Source organism: Bos mutus, chromosome 10 (genome assembly GCF_027580195.1).
Source record: "Bos mutus isolate GX-2022 chromosome 10, NWIPB_WYAK_1.1, whole genome shotgun sequence".
Classification (NCBI taxonomy): Eukaryota; Metazoa; Chordata; class Mammalia; order Artiodactyla; family Bovidae; genus Bos; species Bos mutus.
In genome coordinates, this window is record NC_091626.1 from 761,224 (window position 1) to 784,075 (window position 22,852).

At 38.0% G+C, this 22,852-nt stretch overlaps 1 protein-coding gene across 10 annotated transcripts in view; it reads right to left on the reverse strand.

Annotated features, from left to right (window-relative positions):
• The window catches only part of APC (APC regulator of WNT signaling pathway), a 131,681-nt gene that overhangs the window by 16,868 nt on the left and 91,961 nt on the right, over positions 1–22,852 (reverse strand). For 4 of the 10 annotated variants that reach the window (XM_070377175.1, XM_070377176.1, XM_070377177.1 and 1 more), the window contains 5 exons: positions 20,161–20,265; positions 9,138–9,236; positions 6,590–6,968; positions 4,601–4,696; positions 3,269–3,322 (listed from right to left, as the gene is read on the reverse strand). In XM_070377175.1, coding sequence (XP_070233276.1) covers positions 3,269–3,322; positions 4,601–4,696; positions 6,590–6,968; positions 9,138–9,236; positions 20,161–20,265 — 733 coding nt within the window. The remainder of the gene's footprint in view (positions 1–3,268; positions 3,323–4,600; positions 4,697–6,589; positions 6,969–9,137; positions 9,237–20,160; positions 20,266–22,852) is intronic. The other 6 variants (XM_070377180.1, XM_070377181.1, XM_070377182.1 and 3 more) reach the window with 3 other exon arrangements.

A 22,852-nucleotide genomic window follows, 5' to 3' on the forward strand; every position in this document is an offset into this window, starting at 1 on the left:
TATCCTGTCAAGGAAGAAGAAGACTATATTCTACTATTAGGTCCTCCTGAATGTAAGCAGAAAAAGGTAACTTTATTACTAGGACTTTATAAAAACATTCTTCACTGTCACACACTATGGCCTAATTACTTTAATATATTTTTATCTCCAAAATAATTTTTAGTATCATTAGGAATACTAAAACTTCTAAGTGAAATAGTGCATGAAGCAAAGTTTATTTCTTTTTTATGAAAAAGAATTACCTGTTCAACTTATTACTAAGCTGAATAGAACCATTTTTATGGTTTTTCTTTTTAAATTCTTTCTTTTCTTTGATACACATAAAGTGTCAAATACCAATACTAGGATTTAGTATCTTCTCTCCCCTTGATTCCCACCACTGGGTATACTTAACAATGCCTACAGTGGTCAACAGTAGGAAGGCAAGGAGAAAAATGAAGGGAGAGGAAAAGACATAAAGGAAGGGGTAGCAGAAAGACAACACAAAACAGAAGGACAAAAGGTGAAGCAAAATGGTGAGGGAGTGAATAAAAAGAAAAAGAAAAATGCATATGGAAGTTATTAAAAATATTCATCATCATCAATATTAATCATTATGAAACTGGAGATACTGTTAGCTAAGACAGAAAAAGAGATGATGAACATAAACAGGCAGTTCCTGGATACTGGAAGTCTAAACTGTCAGGTCATTAATCTGAAAGAGGATCTGTACATTCATCATTTTTGTAAATGATCTAGAAGGATCAGTATGCAGAGCAATAAGCAAGTTTGCAAAACAGACCAAGTTCAATTCTGGGTCAAGAATGCCAAGCCAGGGATTTAACTCTTGGAACATTTGTGTAAATCTTTATAACTGGCACCAATGACAGATAAGTCTGAATGTAGGTAAATAAAAATTAATTTGGTTAAGGAAAATCCAAACCATATTTAGGAAGATTTTCCTCCATCCACCCATGATGATGGGAAAGATAAACAGCCCATGAACAAAACAACCAATGTCTTTATGGAGCTTACAGATTAGCACAGACAGCCATTGAACAACTAATTTAAATGTCATGATTGTGTAGAAGCACGGGGCATGATAACAGGCAAACCTAACGTAGACTGGAAGGATCAAGAAAGTAGCTGAGGAACTAAGATTTAACTTGAGACTTAAAGGATGAATGACCATCTAAAAGGGGTAGAGGAGAAACAATCAGGAAGCACCTCAAGCAGATAAAATAGCACATGTAAAGGCTGATGGGCCTGAGACATTGATATACAGCAACAAGGAGGGGCTACAAAAGTGCCAGGTAAGACAAGACTTTGTGTGCCTCACCAAGGATCTAATGCAGGAGAAAAGAATAATTAGATGTATGTTCTAAACAGATTCCTATGATTAAGGCTATAGAAATGATTACTACTGGAAGTGGGGAGCCAAGTAAGATAAACTATGGGAGACCACGAGTGAAGAAAGAGGCTTTGCTTGTGCTGGGGATAAAAAGAAGAGCAGTGGGGGAAGATATATTTGAGAACCAGAATTAAAGCAGTTAGCAGATACAGGGGACAGGAACAGAGTCCAAGATGTCTTCTAAGATTCCGGCTTCAGCAAGTGGGTTGACGGGAAGGCTACTGTCTGAGAAAAGGAACCCTGGTCAAGAGATAGTTTTGGGGATGGGGGAGACAGACTCAGTTTCTGTCAACTCAGTCAGAAATGTCTGAAAAATCATCTGGGTGAAAATGCTGGAGGAGCAGTATGAAAATGTGTGTAAATCTCAGGAGAGAGAACGTGCATTAAGATGTGAGTTTGAAAAACACTGTCAGGGAAGCCATGTAGTAGAGCATATAGCCTAGGGAGAGTGGAAGAAAGCCGAGTACAGAGCTTCAGAAAATTCCACCATTTAATCCTTCAGCAAAGGAGGAGGAACTAGAGTCTTGACTAGGAAACAGACCTGGGAGTCACTGTTGACTTAAAGACAGTAGCCTTGTGTACTGATCAGATCACCAAATGTTGAGGATTATAAACCGGACCATCAAAGCCATACAGAGCACACTCTGCTTCATGCCTACATAAAATCCTGCCTGGCACAGCAGCATCTGTGACACTGTTCTAAGAAAGTAACATGTGAAATAATCTCAAGAACCTCCCAAGAAGGCCCTTGACTACTTTTGTATGGGAAAACCAAAAATCTTAGGACTTGATTCTGAAAAAGAACAACATGATTAATGCCAATGATGAAGAACGTGCTAATGAAAAAAGAACATTCAATAAAACTTAGCGTATTAGATAGAAGAGAGAGACCCTTTATGATTTCCAGGAGTTAAAAAAAAACTTCCAGTGAACTGTAAGGCAAAGAATCTATACACTTTAAAAATGGATTCACAAAAATACGATGTGAATTCATGACAGATAGGAAAAAAACTGGTTGCCCTAAGAAATACTAGGATGTTTCAAGGTAATGTAAAGGTCATGAGCACATCCTTCCACATTATCTTGGTGTCTGTGTTAGAGAATAGTGGTCTAGATGAACCAAATATTATCGCGTATGGTATCTCATAACCTTATTGATAGTAGATGATCAATGTCTTCAGATGACATTTACCAAAATCCTTAAACTTATCAAAACAAGATAGTAGAAAGATGACAGAATTTTTAAAAAGTATATTACTTTTCTTTTACTTGGTTTAGATAGTCACCATTAGCATGAAATACCTCATTCTAAAATAAGTAGGGCTCAGCAACAATATTCTATATATTGGTAGTTTCACAAAATTTCCTGGTCGTAAGAATCAGGTGGGCCACTTACTAGATTTGATTCCTAGGTCCTCTGCTCTGGAGATTCTATTTTCCTAAGCTTGCTTACCATGGGCCAGAGAAGTGCACGTTCTGACCACTGCCCCTGGTGATCATTATCATCTAGTCTGGGAAACACCAATGCATATGTCTGGAAATTAATAAATGTGTACATTCCTGGTATTATAGTCTAAAACTTGCAACACTAATAGTTGCAAACTTAAATGACCCTAACAGTTGTAGAATTTTCTTGCATCTACAAAAGACAGTCCTAGCTGACTGGGCTTAGGAATTTTTCTTCATCTGCTTGGGACTTCTTTCCTCCTATCCCTCATTGTCAGATCCCTTGTGCTACCTGACTGTATCTATCCACAGTCTACACACCTTGTTCCTTCTTTGGCTCCAACGCAAAGTCAGAGGCTAAGAGTGAGAAGGTAATCGCCTGTGGCTACATCCCCACAGTCACACCCCCAGAGGCCCCGTCCTGCTCCTCACCTGAAAGCCCCTGCCCTAGCTCCTGGGATGAAATGCCCCGGGTAGCCTTCCTACCTGAAGAAGGAAGAGGAACAAACACTGAGTCTAGATTTTACTTGGAAATTCAGATGATTAATGTGGGTCAGTCCTAGTCTACAGTTCATTGGAACACAGGGACATTTAGAAAAAACATTTGTGGGAGCTTAAAACTGGATTAGTTTTCCTGTTTGTTCATTATTTTCCCCATTATTATGAGTGTTAAAAAAAAAAAAACAAAACACCCAAACTTGAAATTTCACCAGTGCTGGATTGTATTGAGGAGGGGAGAACTCACAAGTGCACACTCAATTTCACAGGAACCCAGGGAAAAAGGAAAGAGAATCAAGCGGCCTAGGGCCTGTGGGGGGCAGGTGGAGACCAAGTACACACAGCCTCCCAAAATGACGATCTGAAGGAGACAGCACTCATTTCCAGCCGTTCAGGTTCTCTGTGATTTAAGCGACTCACGACTTTGTCACTTGTAAGATAAATGATGAATGAAAATGGCAAGGGTGGCAGGGATACAAAGCGGGGGCTGGAATGAAAGGTAACGTAAACAGCACAAAAGGCAAGGGCACAGCCACACTAAGATGCAGACTCAGCGCCTGCTTCTCGCTTGTGGCACAACGAAAGCGATCCGGGTTCACAGGAGATGGCTCAGCATGACGCAACTTATAAATACCACACGTGCAAAATGAACCTAGAAGTCAAAGAGAAACCATCTCATGAAAAATGGGGGCCACAGAGGCAGGTGTGATAAGGTTCAGAGTATGTGAGAACACATCCTAAGAGTAATCCTTCCAAAATTAATGGAATATTTTCTAACAAATTAGAGGATAATGCTTTTCCATTATTAATGAGTTTCAGAGATACCAGCCAGGCTGCTTATCATGAAAACCCAGTAAACTACGGATAACCATGAAGATAAATGAGTCTTAATAATAATTCCTTCCTGTGTCCATCAGAAGTGACTGAGTTCAAGAATAATTACAAAGCTCCGTATCATCACATCTCAAAACGATTCAAATTACCCTCCCACCAACTGTCACCCAGGGTCTACCTTGACAATATTGGCAAGAGTGGCCCGTTTATTTATTTTTGCCCATCCCTGGCTAAGATTTTAGAAACCCAAGTTAGGTTATAAAAGGGTAGCAGTTTCTGTCACTTAGGACATTGTCTTCTCTGGAAACCAGAGTCACTTGCTACAAGGAGGAAGCATATGGTAATAGAAGTTAGTGGCCTTATACACTAATTCAACAATAACGAAAAATCGTCAGGATTCTTCTATGGCATTAAGAAACATTTTTATCTTACCAAGCTCATTCATGGCATGTCTATGCTCTTCATCAAATGAAAGCTTCATTAGAACACAGACAGCAGGGCAGATCTGATGTTCAACAGGAGCTGGCACTGCAAAGTAAAATGGACATAAGCCATGATGCTTTGTTTTCTCAAAGTAGTGATGTTCATTATACCTAAAAAATACTCAGTTTGCTGATAGACTTCTCATGCATGGTAGCTTAGTGAATCAACAAGTATTTGCTGAAGAGATGAAGATACTACACACACGGAAAGGAAAATATAGGTAAAGCGCTTTTCTTGGTTCCATAAAAATGTTTACCTCTCATCAGCCTTTGACCAAGTCTGTTGGACTAACTCCCATGTAGGTTTATGCTATAATTCAATTAATAACTTAAAAATTATATTGGTTATTTGAAATAATAAAAACATTTTGGTATAAAACTATTTATAATCTCTGTTTTCAACTGAAAGGCACATGGCTGTATAGAAATGTATAGAGAAACCTAGTGCAACTCTAGTAGCGAAAGCTTATTATATAGATACCAGATAGTAAATAAAAATTTAAAGGGAAAGTGTCTACAAAAATGTACTTGCACATTTAATATTATGCATAAAGTTTCAAAACTGTTAATTGAAATAAAAATTTAAAAACCAATCTATTTTTCAGAAGTAATAATATTTATTCTATTTAACTTTTCTGAAAACAGGTATTAAGAGCACACAATACAAGTCATTACATAATTGTGGACAGCGAAAGAAAACAATCCAGAAAGATAATGTTTTCCCAGGAAAGCAACTTATTAATTCTCCCTAGCCCTAGGATAAACAGAAAGGACATTTCTGCTATATTCTTATTGTTGAAAAATTTTTAATTTTTTTTTTTTCCTCTAATTTTATTTTTAAACTTTACATAATTGTATTAGTTTTGCCAAATATCAAAATGAATCCGCCACAGGTATACATGTGTTCCCCATCCCGAACCCTCCTCCCTCCTCCCTCCCCATACCATCCCTCTGGGCCGTCCCAGTGCACCAGCCCCAAGCATCCAGCAAAAATTTTTAATTTTTAATAAATTCACCTTTATACCTAACCCTAAGAGAAATCTACTAAATCTTTATAGATCAAGTTCTCATCATCAGTCTTTCTCCTGCTCCCCCAATCAAGATATTGATTCGATGGTCCTTTGTTGTGTGTATGTCTATGTATGGGTTCTTCTCAGGTGAAAGGAGCTCTTACCTTCTATACTTACTGCTTTTGGTTCTTCCTATAGGAATGAAGTAAGTTATCTCCCCAAGGGTCCCAACTCCCATGATCCCTGCTCCTGGGGGAGAGGGTTTCTCCCTGAGAAAAGAGCTGGGTGGCTGATCACCCCAGCAACTGGGGCCCCAAGGCCTGAAGACAGATGGTGCAGTGGGAAGAACACTGAGCTGAGAGTCAGGAGGTCTGGCCTCTGATCCTAGATCCACCACCCACCACCTATCTGTGAAGCCACAGGCAAGTCTTTTAGCCTCTCTGAACCTCAGTCTCTTTATCTATAAAATGAAGATGGTAATCTCTCCCCTTGCTACTTCACAAGCTTGTTGTAAGGATCAAATAATGGATATAACACAGCTCTGCATCCACTAAGTGATGTGCGAATAAGAGAGAATGGCTTGGTCACTCACAGCTGAAGGAACTTATGTAAAGTCACTTTCCGGAGCTTAATCTCGAGAGAAGGAGAACATAATCGCTCAAGTTCTTTCTAGATCAACTATGCTATGACTACTTAAGTCTACTTTGATTTTCTGTTCTTTTCTGGTTGCACTGTAGTACACACAACATTTTCCTGTGCTAATTTTTTTCCTAGAGAAATAGAGAAATTAAGCTTTAAACTATGTGAGCAGTGTAGGTAGCTAATATGAATTTCCCACTCTGATTCATAAAGACACCATCCTAATTAAAAAACTTTTCATTTCAAAAACTTTTACATTTGCTTTGTCACATGCACCATAGGGAACATACTTGGATTTTTGTCCTGGTCCATGCCTTGTTCATGGGCTTCCTGCCACTCCCAACAGGTTTCACAGTAAGCTCGTATCTGTTCCAAAAGATGAAGGACTCGGATTTCACGCCTGCCTCTCTTGTCATCAGGCTGTGAGTGAATGATGTTGTGGAGTGCTGCACTGGCCCTGGCCCGAGCCTCTTTACTGCCCCGGGAATTTCCCAACAACACAGAGTCTTTGTCATTGCCATGTAAAAGCTGGATGAGGAGAGGAAGACATCCAGACTGTCGCATGGATATACAGCTGTCTTGGGAGCTAGACATAGCTAGCAAAGTTCGCGACATATCATCCTTATCATGAGTACCAAGCATTGACAACAATGAATACACCATTTCCACCTGTGGGCCAAATGAGTTTAGAAACAAAATTATGACTTTAATAGCCAAAAGCCAACACCAATGAAGTGATGAATGGGGATATTAATTGTAACTCAAACAAAAACAGAAACAAAAACAAAAATCTCTTTCTAGGATGAAGTAATGAGCATTATTTCAAAATCCATATGCTATAATCATTATCACCGTCTTGTTTATAAGTAAATATTAGTAGTGCTAGTATATAGTCATAAGGAGACATAGGTTCTTGCATACCTAAACTGCTATTGTCTGAATCAGTGGGTGATAGTCCGTTATTATAACGAAAGACAATCAACTGATTTCTCTTTCTCTCACATCTCCCCCACCCACCACACATACACACACACACCTACTGACACACACAGAGTAAGAAATGTGGTTTATCTAAAATTCTTTACACAATTAAAAATTTTACTTTTTAAAATCTACAACCATAATCAATAAAGAGAAAATATTTTTTAGCAATTACTATTTACTAAGTACTAGTTCTCAGCAATTGCTAACCCTCACCAGATTATAATATTCTTAAAATTATGATGTCTCCCTTATACATGTAAAAGTATCTTGTCATAAAAAGAATGCCCTGATCATATAGGGATACAAAGTCACTATTCTTATTCAATTTTTTTTTTGAAGCAGCTGGTAAGCATCATCACTCCCTTACTGTAAACTTAAGAACTGACTCAGAAGCAGACTAGAAACAGGAAACAGCACCCAGTCATCCTGTCCTGTGATCAACAGCAATTTTTTAAAGCAAGAGCTACTGCATAAAAGTTGAGCATCTTATCTGTATCTGTCTATCATATCCATAAACTAGCGGTTCCAAACCAGGGCAACTTTAGCCACCTTGAGACTCTTCTGACAATATCTTGGAGAAATTTTTGGCCATCACACTTTGGGAGGAAACACTTTGGGCCTTCAGTGGGTGAAGACCAGGGATGCTGCTAAACACCCTACAATGCAATGAGGAATTATCCAGCCAATAATGCTGAGGCTGAGAAACTGTACTCTAAATGTGTATACACACTACTCATAGATTTGTAAGTTTTATTAGGAAGGCAGTACAGGATTGCCTTCCTAATGGGAAAAAAAAAAGGCTTTCAAATTCTGACTCCACTATTTGCAAGTGAGCTGTGTGACACAACCAAGTTATCTGAGTTCTCTGGGGTCCAGCTGTCTCAGTTGCAAAATGGAATAATTTACCTAATAGGGTTTTCTTTGTGAAGATTAAATAAAGTAACACATGTATAGGACAGTAACTGGCATTCAAAAATGTAGTCAGGTCTTAATATCATCGTGCATAAATCACTCCAAAAGGAAATGGTATTCAAGCTGCCAGTTTTCAAGTAACAGAACTCTTAAATATTAAAGGTTTTCTTTATAGTAAAAACTACTCATTGATGTTGGACAGATTGGGGTGGAATTCTAATTTAATTACCATCTTTTTGGCTTCAGTATTCTCATTCAAAAGAGGGGCAAGAGTAATACATTCAAAGGGTTTCTGAAGAAATAAGAGATAATAAACGTACAACTCTTAGCAGTTACTGGCATACTAAGTAGTATCCTAAGCAGTAACCGTTGTGAGTTACTAAAAGGATTAAGCTTTATATTAATAATATCACTGCTACTCTAAAATTCGTTTCTTAAATCAACATTTGTCACGTAATGCTTTTCCTCAGAGCCATTACTAAAGTAAAGAAAGAGTATGTAGAATATGCTATGAAAACAAGGAAGTATTTAGACGTAATGGAAAATATACTGTTTAAAAAACAGTCCCTGTGCTCCAAATGTACTGATTCAAAGGAGGCAGACAGACTGCATGGGTAGGCAAGAGGGCCCTGGAAATCAGAAAACGTTTTGTAAAGAAGGAAAGCCCAAGAAGAGTTCTGAAGGCTGGCGAGGACTCCTGACGGTCATCTTGCAGTGGGGTGGGAAGTGAAGGGGTTAGAAAGTAATGGGAGGGGAGGGCTTGGGGGAGCAAGCCAGCTTCTGGGCTGGACCTTAGGATACTTGCAGAGAACTGGCTGTCATTTCTTTAAGAGACTGTGATGATGGAAACAAAAGAATTCTTTAGCTAAATTTAAAAGAAGAATGAAGAATGTTTTAATAAAGTACTCAGAGTTCTAGCAACAAGACTTTATAATCTATTACCTTGGTTCCCAGATGACTCGTCAGCCTTCGAGGAGCAGAATGTGTGCTACTAGAACTCAAAACACTGGCTGTTTCATGATCTATTCGTGTAGTTGAACCCTAGAAATTAAGCAAATTATAGACAGTATAATTTAGATTATAGATATATGTAGCTAGCTTCATGTTAAGATACTCCAAATGAACTGTCATTAGGGTAAATAGCTAAATATACCATTAAAGTGTGAACATTTATAACTGCTCAAAATGAGTATTTTTATATATAAACTTGAGTAGAATTTAGAGAAACACTGAAGGAAAAAAAAAACTGTTGCAAAAGACAAAGTACCAAACACTGAAGAAATTCTAAGAGTAATATTCTTTCCCAAATCAAAAGGCATGAAACCACATTCAGTTAAATATAAATTGGTTGGTAGAAAGCTCCACTGAGTAATGAAATGCTCTGAATTAGCACAAAACTAATTGAATTGGGTACACTCCAAGTTCTCCAGGAGCTGAGAGAAGAGAGAAGACTGCTTGAAACTTCTATTGGAGAAAGACATGAAAAAATAAATAACTGCACTGAGATGTCTAAAGGGACTAATATGGGGAACAAGTTAGAAGATAATATAGGCAGAACACTCTTTGACATAAATAGTAGCAATATTTTTTTGGATCTGTCTCCTAAGACAAAAGAAATAAAAGTAAAAATAAACAAATGGAACCCAACTAAACTTAAAAGCTGCTGCATGGCAATGGAAACCACAGACAAAACAAAAAGACAAACTAGAGAATGGGAGAAAATATTTGCAAATGATGTGAGCAACAAGGAATTAAAATCCAAAGTATTTAAATAGCTTATAAGACTCAATATCAAAAAAACAAAAAACCCAATCAAAAAATGTGCAGAAGACCTGAATAGACATTTCTCCAAAGAAGACATATAGGCACAAGAAAAGATGCTCAATATCACCATTTATTACAGAAATACAAATTGAAACGAGATACCATTCTCATAGCTGCCAGAATGGCTATTATTAAAAAAAAGTTTTAAGAGAAAAATACATTTATAAATATAACTGTAGGAAAAAACTCTAAATGTGAAACTCACTTAACTGTATATTTAAAATAGGTACATTTTACTGTATGTTACTCTTTACTCAATAAAGTTTATTTTTAAGAATCATAAGTTGAGAGGTCTTTTTTATGTCTCCTCAGATAAAAGGATGAAGACCTACCTATTCATACACACACTGGGAAATCTAGGGTTAGATTAAGGAAACTAGCAGAGTCCCAGACAGGCTAGCCTTTCTGGACTCCACTCCTTCTGCAGGTCTGGATGCTTTATGTTGATTAATCTTCTAGGGTTATTTCTCAATTAGAAGCAGCAGGGTAGCACCCTCTGGGCAGGAGAAGGGGCAGAACAGACAGACATCTCCTTCCACTGTCACCAGCTACCGTATGCTTCTGAAACGGTATTTCAGTTCACATGCATGCAAACAACAAACATTTACTGAGCTCCTGCTCCTTTCTTCAGTTCAGTTCAGTTCAGTTGCTCAATCATGTCTGACTCTCTGCAACCCTGTGGACTGTGGCACGCCAGACCTATATGTCCATCACCAACTCCCAGAGCTGGCTCAAACTCACGTTCTCAGTGATGCCATCCAACCATCTCATCCTCTGTCGTCCCCTTCTCCTCCTGCCCTCAATCTTTCCCAGCATCAGGGTCTTTTCAAATGAGTCAGTTCTTCGCATCAGGTGGCCGAAGTATTGGAGTTTCAGCTTCAGCATCAGTCCTTCCAATGAATATTCAGGACTGATTTCCTTTAGGATAGACTGGTTTGATTTCCTTGCAGTCCAAGGGACTCTCAAGAGTCTTCTCCAACACCACAGTTCTAAAGCATCAATTCTTCAGTGCTCTGCTTTCTTTATAGTCCAACTCTCACATCCATACATGACCACTGGAAAAACCATAGCTTTGACTAGACGGACGTTTGCTGGCAAAGCAATGTCTCTGCTTTTTAATATGCTGTCTAGGTTGGTCATAGCTTTTCTTCCAAGGAGCAAGGGTCTTTTAATTTCATGGCTGCAGTCAACATCTGCAATGATTTTGGACCCCTCCAAAATAAAGTCTCTCACTGTCTCCATTGTTTCCCCATCTTTTTGCCATGAAGTGATGGGACCGGATGCCATGATCTTAGTTTTCTGAATGTTGGGAGTTTTAAGCCAACTTTTTCACTTTCCTCTTTCATCAAGAAGCTCTTTAGTTCTTCTTCGCTTTCTGCCGTAAGGGTGGTGTCAGCTGCATATCTGAGGTTATTGATATTTCTCCCAGCAATCTTGATTCCAGCTTGTGCTTTATCCAGCCCAGCATTTCTCATGATGTACTCTGCATATAAGTTAAATAAGCAGGGTGACAATATACAGCCTTGACGTACTCCTTTCCTGATTTTGAACCAGTCTGTTGTTCCACGTCCAGTTCTAACTGTTGCTTCTTGACCTATATACAGATTTCTCAGGAGGCAGGTAAGGTGGTCTGGTATTCCCATCTTTCAGAATTTTCCACAGTTTGTTGTGACCCACACAGTCAAAGGCTTTGGTGTGGTCAATAAAGCAGAAGTAGATGTTTTTCTGGAACTCTCTTGCTTTTTCGATGATGGAATGGATGTTGGCAATTTGATCTCTGGTTCCCCTGCCTTTTCTAAATCCAGCTTGAACATGTGGAAGTTCACGGTTCATGTCCTGTTGAAGACTGGCTTGGAGAATTTTGACCATTACTTTGCTAGCATGTGAGATGAGTACAGTTGTGCGGTAGTTTGAGCATTCTTTGGCATTGTCTTTCTTAGGGATTGAAATGAAAACTGAACTTTTCCAGTCCTGTTTGGCCACTGCTGAGTTTTCCAAATTTGCTTGCATATTGAGTGTAGCACTTTCACAGCATCATCTTTTAGGATTTGAAATAGCTCAACTGGAATTCCATCACCTCCACTAGCTTTGTTCGTAGTGATGTTTCCTAAGGTCCACTTGACTTCTCATTCCAGGATGTCTGGCTCTAGGTGAGTGATCACACCATTGTGGTTATCTGGGTCAGCAAGATCTTTTTTGTATAGTTCTTCTGTGTATTTTTGCCACCTATTCTTAGTATCTTCTGCTTCTGTTACGTCCATACCATTTCTGTCCTTTCTTGGTGCAATGCTAGTCTCTAGGAACATAAGTGAATAAAACATCCACACCCTCATTGCATAACGAGTCTAGACAGGTTGCTCAACATGTAAATGCACAGTGCTTTGACAGAGCCCAGGTGTGCGCATAGGAATGGCGTGTACTCAGTTCGGGAAAGTGTTGTCTAATTTTGAACGACAAAGAGGTGTTTAGTTAAAAAAGAGGAAGGTTAGCTACATGGCAGCTCAGATGAGGCAGAGGCTATAAGCGCAGGTCAGAAAGAATGTGTGTGTGTGAGAGAGAGAGAGAGAGAGAGAGAGAGAGAGAGAGAGAGAGAGAGAGAGAGAGAAACTGACTGACTGACTTGGAGATTAAGAGCTTCTTCTAATCGCATTAACGAAGATGGAGTTGAGGGACCAAGACTCAAAATAAAGAAAGCAGGTGGGAGGCTTTTAAGGAAATTTTGGCAAAGGGCTGCTTTTGATCTATAGGAGGTAATGAATGACTCCTTATCCTGAAGCAAGCATACTGGCTTTAAGGATATCTAAAACTTGGACTGTTTCTGGTAGTGAGGATGTAACACAACCTGTAAGGATCCTCGTCTTCTAGAATTCACCACCTTATGAACTAGCCCTGTGTTTAGTGTGGGCTAGATTTAGTAAAAGGCTTTTAGTGAACAGACTGCTGTAGATACGATGAGAAGTCACTTTCAAGATAAGTTTACAAAGACTGTGGCTTCCCATCGTGGACACCCTCTCTTGTTCTTCTCTGAGGGATGCCAGATATTACACTATGAACTGCTCTTCGTAGAGGCCTTGGTGGCAAGAAATGATACTACCGGTCAACAGCTGGAGACCTGAGGCCTGATAACAGTCATATGGTGAGTTTAGAAGCAGATCCTCCCCTCATCAAATCTTGAAATGACTGTGGCCCCAGCCAACATGGTGACCGCAGCCTATGAGAGTCCCTGAACCAGAGGCACTCAGCTAAGCTGTACCAGGATTCCTGACCTACAGAGACAATAAATGGTTGCCGATTTAAGCTGCTAAATTTGTCAGGCAGCAATAGATAACTAATATATTGTTTGAAACAGAAGAGAAACAAGAGGTTATATTATGAAGCAAGGAAAAACCCATGTCTACGTTGAAACGTGTTCTGACATTCATTTCAGTGTAGACATCAAATCACCTTTAAGCTTCAGACTTAGTATCTTTCTAAACAGATCCTTGATTTTGGGACACTCTCCACTCTGCTCTCCCAAACTCTCTGGCTAGAAACCCAGATGGATTTATTATAAGGAGATTCCAAGAGAACATTCCCATACCCATACTACCTGTAAGCCAGAACTCGAGTCCTGAGAATCTTTCCTGGGCCTTTTTATTATGATTATGTCTGCACCAACATCCTTCAGAGGGACCAGAGAAGCAGTAACCTGTAAAAAATGGTTATTGTTGTTCAGTGGCTAAGTCACGTCTGACTCTTTGTGACCCATGGACTGCAGCATGCCAGGCTTCCCTGTACTTCACTATCTCCTGGAGTTTACTCAAACTCATGTCCTTTGAGTTGGTGATGCCATCCAACATCTCATCCTCCTTCGCCCCCTTCTCCTCTTGCCCTCAATCTTTCCCAGCATCAGGGTCTTTTTCAATGACTCGCCTCTTTGCATCAGGTGGCCAAAGTATTAGAGCTTCCGGATCAGTTCTTCCAATGAATATTCAGGGTTGATTTCATTTATGATTGACTGGTTTGATCTCCCTGTAGTCCACAGGACTCTCAAGAGTCCTCTCCAACACCACAGTTCAAAAGCATCAATTCTTCAGTGCTCAGCCTTCTTTACGGTCCAACTCTCACATCCATACATGACTACTAGAAAAACCATAGCTTTGACTAGATGGACCTTTGTTGGCAAAGTGATGGCTCTGCTTTTTAATATGCTGTCTAGGTTGGTCATAGCTTTTCTTCCAAGGAGCAAGTGTCTTTTAATTTCATGGCTGCAGTCACCATCCACAGTGATTTTGGAGCCCAAGAAAATAACATCTGCCACTGTTTCCACTTTCCCCCCATCTATTTGCCATGAAATGACAAGACAGGATGCCATGATCTTTATTTTTTGAATGTTGAATTTTAAGCCAGCTTTTTCACTCTCCTCTTTCACCCTCATCAAGCGGTTCTTTAGTTCCTCTTCACTTTTTGCCACTAGAGTGGTATCATTTGCATATCTGAGGTTGCTGATATTCCTTCCAACAATCTTGATTCCAGCTTGTGAGTCTTCTAGCCTGGGATTTCACATGATGTACTCTGCATATAAGTTAAATAAGCAGGGTGACAATATACAGCCTTGATGTACTCCTTTCCAGATTTTGAACCAGTCTGTTGTTCCATGTCTGGTTCTAACTGTTGCTTCTGACCTGCACCTCCTTTTCGCACACATTAGAATCAAGCACCTCTCTATTTACTGGTCCTCCTCTATCCACCCTTCAATACCCGCTGCCATCACTGGCACTCAAATGTGTGCCGAGGGGCCCAAGAAGGACTATGCCTGGCAGCTCAATCAGCACAGCTGGGACACGGTCAATTTCAACTACATCTGCTGAGTACAAACCTCTCTTCTATCATGCTCACTTTAGGAAGTGACTCAGAAGTCGTATTTTTCTGAGAAAACGAAACAAAGTGACTCTAAAAAGTTCTTCATAGAGGTAGCGACAGTCTCCAACTCACTGTGAAACTGTGTAAGAGGGGGAAGAAGCAAAAGAAGCAAGCACCCTCCTCACCTTGCCTTTTTTCATACAGATGGTACATGGAAGTGGTCCAACAGTAGATAAGGAGAAGTTTCTCTTTATTAAAGTCCTACAGCTAATTCTATAACCCTTAGTGAATTAGTGAACCTAGACATTAAGTATAAATGCTGTTAATATCACAAAAAGAGAGCCCACCAGACGTTACGTGCTTCCTGGTGGAAGACCACTATGCTACCTGTGAAAGTCTCGGCCATAGAATCAGGGCCTGAGACCAAATCTGATCACATCTCTAGACCCAAATACCAATTTACAGGGAATACAGAAGACAAACAGAGAGGTCAAACCTCACCATGCAGATGTTCCTAGCAAAATTCAGACTATGGAAAACTTGAGAAGACAAATAACTTTGGTTATTCAACAAATATATAGCAAAAATCTAAGAGACAAAGAAACCTATAGATTAAAAGACACTTCAAAGACACATTAACCAATCTCTGTGCATGAACTTTAAATCTGGCCCTTGTATCAAATAAATTTAAAAATTATGACATTTATGAAACAACTGCAAATTTGAATACTGACTAGTTATCTGATGCTACCGAGGAATTACTGTTAGTTTCCTTGGGAGCGTAATAATGGCACAATAGTTATGTATGCTATAGGTGTCCTCTGTCCACAGGATTGCTTTAGCAATTCTGGGCCTTTTGTGGTTCCATATAAATTTTAGTATTATTTGTTCTAGTTCTGTGAAAAATGTCATAGGCATTTTGACAGGAATTGCATTAAATCTGCAGACTGCTTTGGGACTTCAGACAATACTACTAAGCCACAGTAATCAAAACAGCATGGTACTTGTACAAAAACATGACAGACCAAAAGTGCAGCATAAAGAGCCCAGAACTAAACCCACATACCTACAGTCAGTTAATCCTTGACAAAGGAGGTAAGAACACACAATGGAGAAAAGAAGGTCTTTTCAGCAAGTGACACTAGGAAAGCAGGACAGCTACCTGTAAATCAATGATGTTAGAACACACCCTCACACCATAAACAAACAAGCCAAAAAAACCCCTCTCAAATTGTTTTACAGACCTATATATAAGACATTTAACCATAAAACTTCTGGAAGAAAACATAGGCAAAATAGTCTCATAGTCTCAAATTATAGCAATATTTTCTTAGATCAGTCTCCCAAGGGAAAACAAATAAAAGCAAAAATAAACAAATGGGACCTAGTCAAACTTAAAAGATTTTTTACCGTAAAGAAAACTATCAACAAAACAGAAACACAGCTCACAGACTGGGAGAAAATATTTGCAAGTGATGTGACTGACAGTCAATATCCAAAATGTACAAACAGCTCATACAACTCAGTATCAAAAACAAACAAATAAATAAAAACAACAAAATCAAAGGATGGACAGAAGACCTAAACAGACATTCCTTCAAAAAAGACATACAGATAGCCAACAAATCATGAAAAGACGCTCAACATCACTGATTACTGAGAAATTCAAATTAAAAATGGCCACCATCAAAACAAAAAGTCTGCAGAGAATGTGGAGAAAAGGACACCCTCCTACACTGTTAGTGGGAATATAAACTGGTACAGGCACAATGAAAAACAGTATGGAGGTTTCTTAAAAAACTAAAAATAGAGTTACCACATGATCCAGCAACCTCACTCCTGGGCATAAATCCAAAAAAGATGAAAACTCTAATCTGAAAAGATAAATGCACCCCAATGTTCACAGCAACATATGTACAATAACCAAGACACGGAAAGAACCCAAGTACCCATCAATAGATGATGGTTTAAGAAGATACAGTGGTCTAAGAAGTCACAAAAAAGAATGAAATATTGCCACTTGCAACAACATGGATGGAGCTAGAGAATGTCATACTAAGTGAGGGAAGTCAGATAAAGACAGATATTATATGATATCACTTATATGTGGAATCTAAAAAATAATACAAATATATCTATGTACAAAACAGAAACGGACTCACAGACACAGAAAACAAACTTATGGTTACCACAGGGGACAGGGAAGGACAAATTAAAGGTATGGGATTAACAAATACAAATAATCCAAAAAATATGTATATATTACTGAATCACTTTGCTGTAGAGCTAAAACTAACATAATAATGTAAATCAATTGTATTTCAATTTAAAAGAAAGTATTCTTAGACACAGAAAACAAACTTATGGTTATCATAGGGGAAATGGGAGGAGGGATAAATTAGGAGTATGGGATTAACAGATATATACACTTTGATATATATAAAATAAACAACAAGGATTTACTTTATAGTATGTGCATGTGTGCATGCTAAGTCACTTCAGTCATGTCCAACTCTTTGCGACCCTATGGACCATAGCCTGCCGGGCTCCTCTGTCCATGGTATTCTTTAGGCAACAGCACTAAAGTGGGTTGCCACACCCTTCTCCAGGGGATTGTCCCAACCCAGGGATCAAACCTGCGTCTCTAACGTCTCTTGCACTGGCAGGCAAGTTCTTTACCACTAGCACCACCTGGGAAGCCCTAGGGAATTATATTCAATATCTTGTAATAACCTAAAATGAAAAAGAATTGGAAAAATACAATATAACTGAATCACTCTGCTGTATACCTGAAACTAACAATATTATGAATCAACCACATTTCAATTAAAAAAATGTTATATTCTGGAAATATACAGTGAAATATTTAAGAAAAAATTATGATGTCTGGGATCTTTTCCAAAAATAAAATCAGAGGACAAAGTATAGAGGGTACATGGAGATTACTATATTACTCTGTTTGCCTCTGTATATATTTGAAATTTTAGCTAGAAATAAATTATATGAGCTAGATCCCTACTTGCTTAGTATATAACTTTATGTGTAATTCATTTATGAATCGATTCTTAGCTTTTCCATTTAATGTTTAGAACCAGATCTCTAGTGATACAACCAGTAAGCAGTGATGAAGTTCAAACAAGAGTGGGAAAGGGATGAAATGGCAGGAGAACCTTTTCCACTGCCAATAAAATGTTTTTAAACCTATTATGGAAAATTTCAAATATGGTGGTGGTTTAGTCGCTAAAGTAGCTAAAATTTCAAATATATACAAGAGGGTGATTTACTTGTGAAAGATCATCCTGGCAGAGTGGCTGTGGGCAGGAAGGCAGGTGAGGTACAGTGAGCTTCCTTCCACACAGCGGTAGAGAGAAGGGCACTAGGGTAGGAGCTTTGATGGATCATCTTACTGAGATCCCGAGAAAGTCAGAGAGAGTATTTTCATTTTTGTTAGTGTTAATTGTTTTTGTCTCTGGAGCAAATAACTAAAGAACAAACCCCAAGAGTCTGTCATGTGTCAATCCTATTAAGACAGATAAAGGGATTTTGGCATAACTAAATCACAGTTTCACAGACACCACTTATCTACATTAGGATCTGGGAGTCGCTGTAGTGTCATTTGTGATCTTGGTTTTTGTCTTCTAAGTTTGTTATGATTTTATGGCACACTAAAGTCTTACATTTTTAGATGAAAGCTACCGTTCTTTTATGGTTTCCTACTCACTTCATGATTATAAAAATTCTATCCCCACTTTCTTACCTTTTAATATTTTTAATAGTTTTCATTTGGGGGACTTCCCTGGTGGTTCAGTGATTTAAGAATCTGCCTTCTAATGCACGGGATGTGAGTTTGACCCCTGGTCTGGGAACTAAGGTCCCACGTGCTGCAAGGCAACTAAGCCCGAGGGCCACAGCTACTGGGCCAGCACAGCAACAGAAGATCCCGCACGGCGCAGCAAAGGTCTCACGTGCTGCGACTAAGACACGACACAGGCTAATGAGTAAATTGTTTTTTAAAGTTTTCATTTTTGACATTAAATCTAATATATTTAGAGTTAAATTTTGATGTAAGAAGTGACAAGAATTCAAAAAAAAAAAAAATATCCAGCTTATTGGCTAGGTGAGGCTTTGAAGGACATAATAATTGAAATATGACCCAAAGCATTAATAGTGGGTCTTAACCCTAAAAAAAAAAAAAAAAAAAAAAAAAAAATGTTTTTGTCAAGACAGAACTTCTTTCTACATATGTGTAGGAACACATGATAGTCCCAAAGAATTCCCTAAATAATAGACAAAGAACCTGAATGTACTATTTAAATATAATTTCTTTTGCCCTAATTTACCCATCTGTAGAGTATTACCCAGTACAATGTGGACCAGTAATATTAAAATGAAGTATATTTTTGTTTAAACGTGGTAAATTTAAATATTAAGTATGAGACATTTTAAGCTTTAAATTTTAATGAACTAATAGAACCATGTTCTTTCTAAATAAATAGTATCATTAAAAGTAACCTATAGACACTAAAGGAATATTTTATCAACAGTAAGAAAATTTCCTTAAAATCAACTTAGTTGAAACTACATTTTAAAAAATCATTCATTTAAAACATAAAATATTGCTTGAAAAAATGTGGAGGATACAGAACACTCCAAGGAAAAATACTGTCATATCAGGATGCATTCCAATCAAACTCTAATGGAAAACTGATGGCAGCACAACAAGATAATGTTCTACCTTAAAAAAAAATTATCTTCCACAATTTTGCTAAAGATGATAATAGTAAATATGACTAGGGTATGTATTTACTTTTTAAATGGGCATTAGAATCATTTATTTCAATGCTGGGTTTATATAATCTTGAAATACAACTGAAGATGAGAATATTAACTCTTTATGATTAAAAAAAACCATAAAAATGTCTTATAAAGAATGCCACAGAGAAAGAGCAAATCTATTTGATGCATGCAATAATAACTAGGTCAAATCACATATGACCAAAATGCAGCTCAGTATTTATTTTTCAAAGAAACTCTACTCACATTAATCATTTTAGGCTAAAACAGAGACACATAATTTAGAGCTATAAAATATACTTGGAAATTTTGAAAGCATCATTGTTAAATATAATAAAGAAAAACGACATAGCATTTTAGTACTGAATTCTTCTGGAGATATCCATTTAGGACTAAGGAAACAGATAAGATTTACAGATTGTTGTGAGAATCATCTCACTCAGTATTTCTTTTTAAATATTTAAATAGTTAACTAGAAAAAAAATTAATAGAATAATTTATTTACCTGACCGCTACCCGAGGTTGCCATGTTGATTTCTGCCACTCCTTGACCTTCATTCTGCCGATCAGCTTCATGTGAGCCCGCTTCATGCTTGCTCTGAGATGACCTCTGTTAATATGGAGTTAACATCAGTACATACAAAAATGGTGCATGCTTTCTTAGCCCACAGCTTTCCTTCTTTCTTGCTTTAAAGCTCTGAATGCATATATAAATACAGGTTTACAAAAGCATGGAACTGCACTTCATACTTCATAACCTCCAGCAGGGTTGTCAGTTGACTATTTCGGTAAAAGGAAAGTGAAGTGTGTCCCTCGAGCAATAGAGCCGCACAAGACAAAGGATTTTCTGAGACTCACAGAAACACCATCCTCCACCAGCTGTGCTCACATCACTATCAGGGACATAACCCAACTAGAACAAATAACTGTCTTTTCCGCAAGGTCACATGGTTCTGGTATTTAATAGAGCTGCAAATATAACAGTTACTACCTAAGCTTATAAATGCCTTCTATGTAAGTATATTTATACACACATATATATTTCCATATACATCTGCTAATAAAAGTCACATGAAACCAACAGATAAGCTCTTAGGTTCTAATATGAATAAAACCAAAACCTTTTCTAATGTAACCACCATCTGTTATGTAAAGTGAAAGGGCAAGATTATATCCAGTAAAAGCAGTCATTTCAAGACAGATTATATCCAATACAAAGCAGTCATTTTGAAAAATATCACCACAGAATCAAAGAAATAAAATAATCTATCAATCATCTTTTATAGAAACAATTACCAGTGTGCCTCCTCTAGGAAAATTATAGGCAAAATTAAAAATCACACATTAAAAAGTGTGACATAATAATGGAAAACTATATTACCAAGTGGCTTCCACTGGAATTTCTTTAAACATAAAGCTTTCCTAGACCATTTAAAATGGGACTTAAAAATAATTTACATATACTATTTCCATCAATAAACAAGGAGAGGTAGTCCCAATAATTCAGAAACAAGAAAAAACAGTACCACGGGAAAGTGGCACTATAAAATTCAACAAAATCATCTAAAGTAGAGAATACAAAGTCACTGAAGAGAAAAAAATGAATCAATGAGCACTAAATCCACAAAGATCTGACACTAACATCACTGAAGATGTCAACATAAAAGCAATTCTTGAGTATGTGCAATGTTAGTAACTTGCAATAGGGCTGGAGAATACAGCACTGACGGAACCAGGCATTGTTCAATGCACTCTTCAAGATTTAGTCTAGTCAGGGATACTATCAAATAATGAAAGAAACGACAATAAAGTTAAAAACTTTGACAAGTACTCACAGGGTGCTTATAAAGATATATAACAGAAGGACATCAGACATTGTGGGAGTCCGGGGAAGCACTCTCTTAGGAAGTATTGTTTGGACTGAGATCTAAAATATAAACAGGAGATCTAGGAAATGGGATATGACAGAGGATGAAGGAAACAGAGACCATGTGCAAAGATTTAGGGAAATAGAGACCATATGCAAAGGAGCTGGGATGAGAGGCACATGGTTTGCTCTAGGATATCAAAGAATTACAGTGTGAAGAGCAGAACAGATGGTTAAAAAAAGGAACTTAATGATTTTGTTGAATTTCAGTGTGATTCTCAGATGGCACCCACGCCCCTACATAACCAATACTAGTAATACTAAAGGAAAAAGGTGCATGTATTCTGATTGTTTAAACTCAAGTTTTAAATGGTCTAAGTAGGCGGGAAACAGAAGAGATCGACTTGCAGACTATATATTAAGGTAAGTGGGAGATGATGGTCCTTTACACCCAGGGAAGCACTGTTGTAGATCAAAGCAGTGGAGACAGAGGTCAATCTGAAGGACTGCAAGACAGACTGGATACAGTGAGTGGAAGAAGAGATCTGGGGTCACAAACTACTCTTCTGTTTCTCAGCTCACACAGCTAAATAATGCTGGTGCCATTCATAGAGACAGATAATACTAAAAGAGAATGAGGATTGGGAGGATGTGGGAGTCCCAAGGAGGACTTAGGAGGAGATCATCCTTAATTATGCTTTGGGTATGTTGGATTTAAAATGCCTTTAAGACAATCCACTTTAAGTGTACAACTCAATGACTTTGAATCAACTTACCAAGAATCACCATACTTCAGTTTTAGACCATTTTCATCATTCTAAAAAGATCCTTTGTGCTCATTTATAGGTAATCCCCATTCCCACTCACAGCTCCAAGTAACTATGGCTCTACTTTGTAAACTTGTCTTTTCTGTATATTTATTGTAAATGGACTATATGGACTTACATGTCTAGCTACTTTTACTGGGTATAATGCTTTCGTGGTTCACCTCTGTTACAGCGTGTGTCAACAATTTGTTCCTTTTAATTGCCGAATAGTATTACATTGTAATAGTATACATTCTATTTATTGATCCACCAGTTGATACACTTTTGCCTTTTTCTACTTTTGGGCTACTGTGAGTAATGCTGCCATGAATATTCAAACTAAAGTCTCTGTGTGGGCAAATGTGCTCATTTCTCTTAGACAGCTAGAAGTGGAACTGCTGGGTTATATGGTAACTGTACGTTTAATGCTTCAGGTAACTGCCAAACTTCCAAGTGGCTGAACCATTTTACATTCCCATCAGCAGCGTATGACAGCTTCTATTGATCCACCTCCTTGCCAGTGC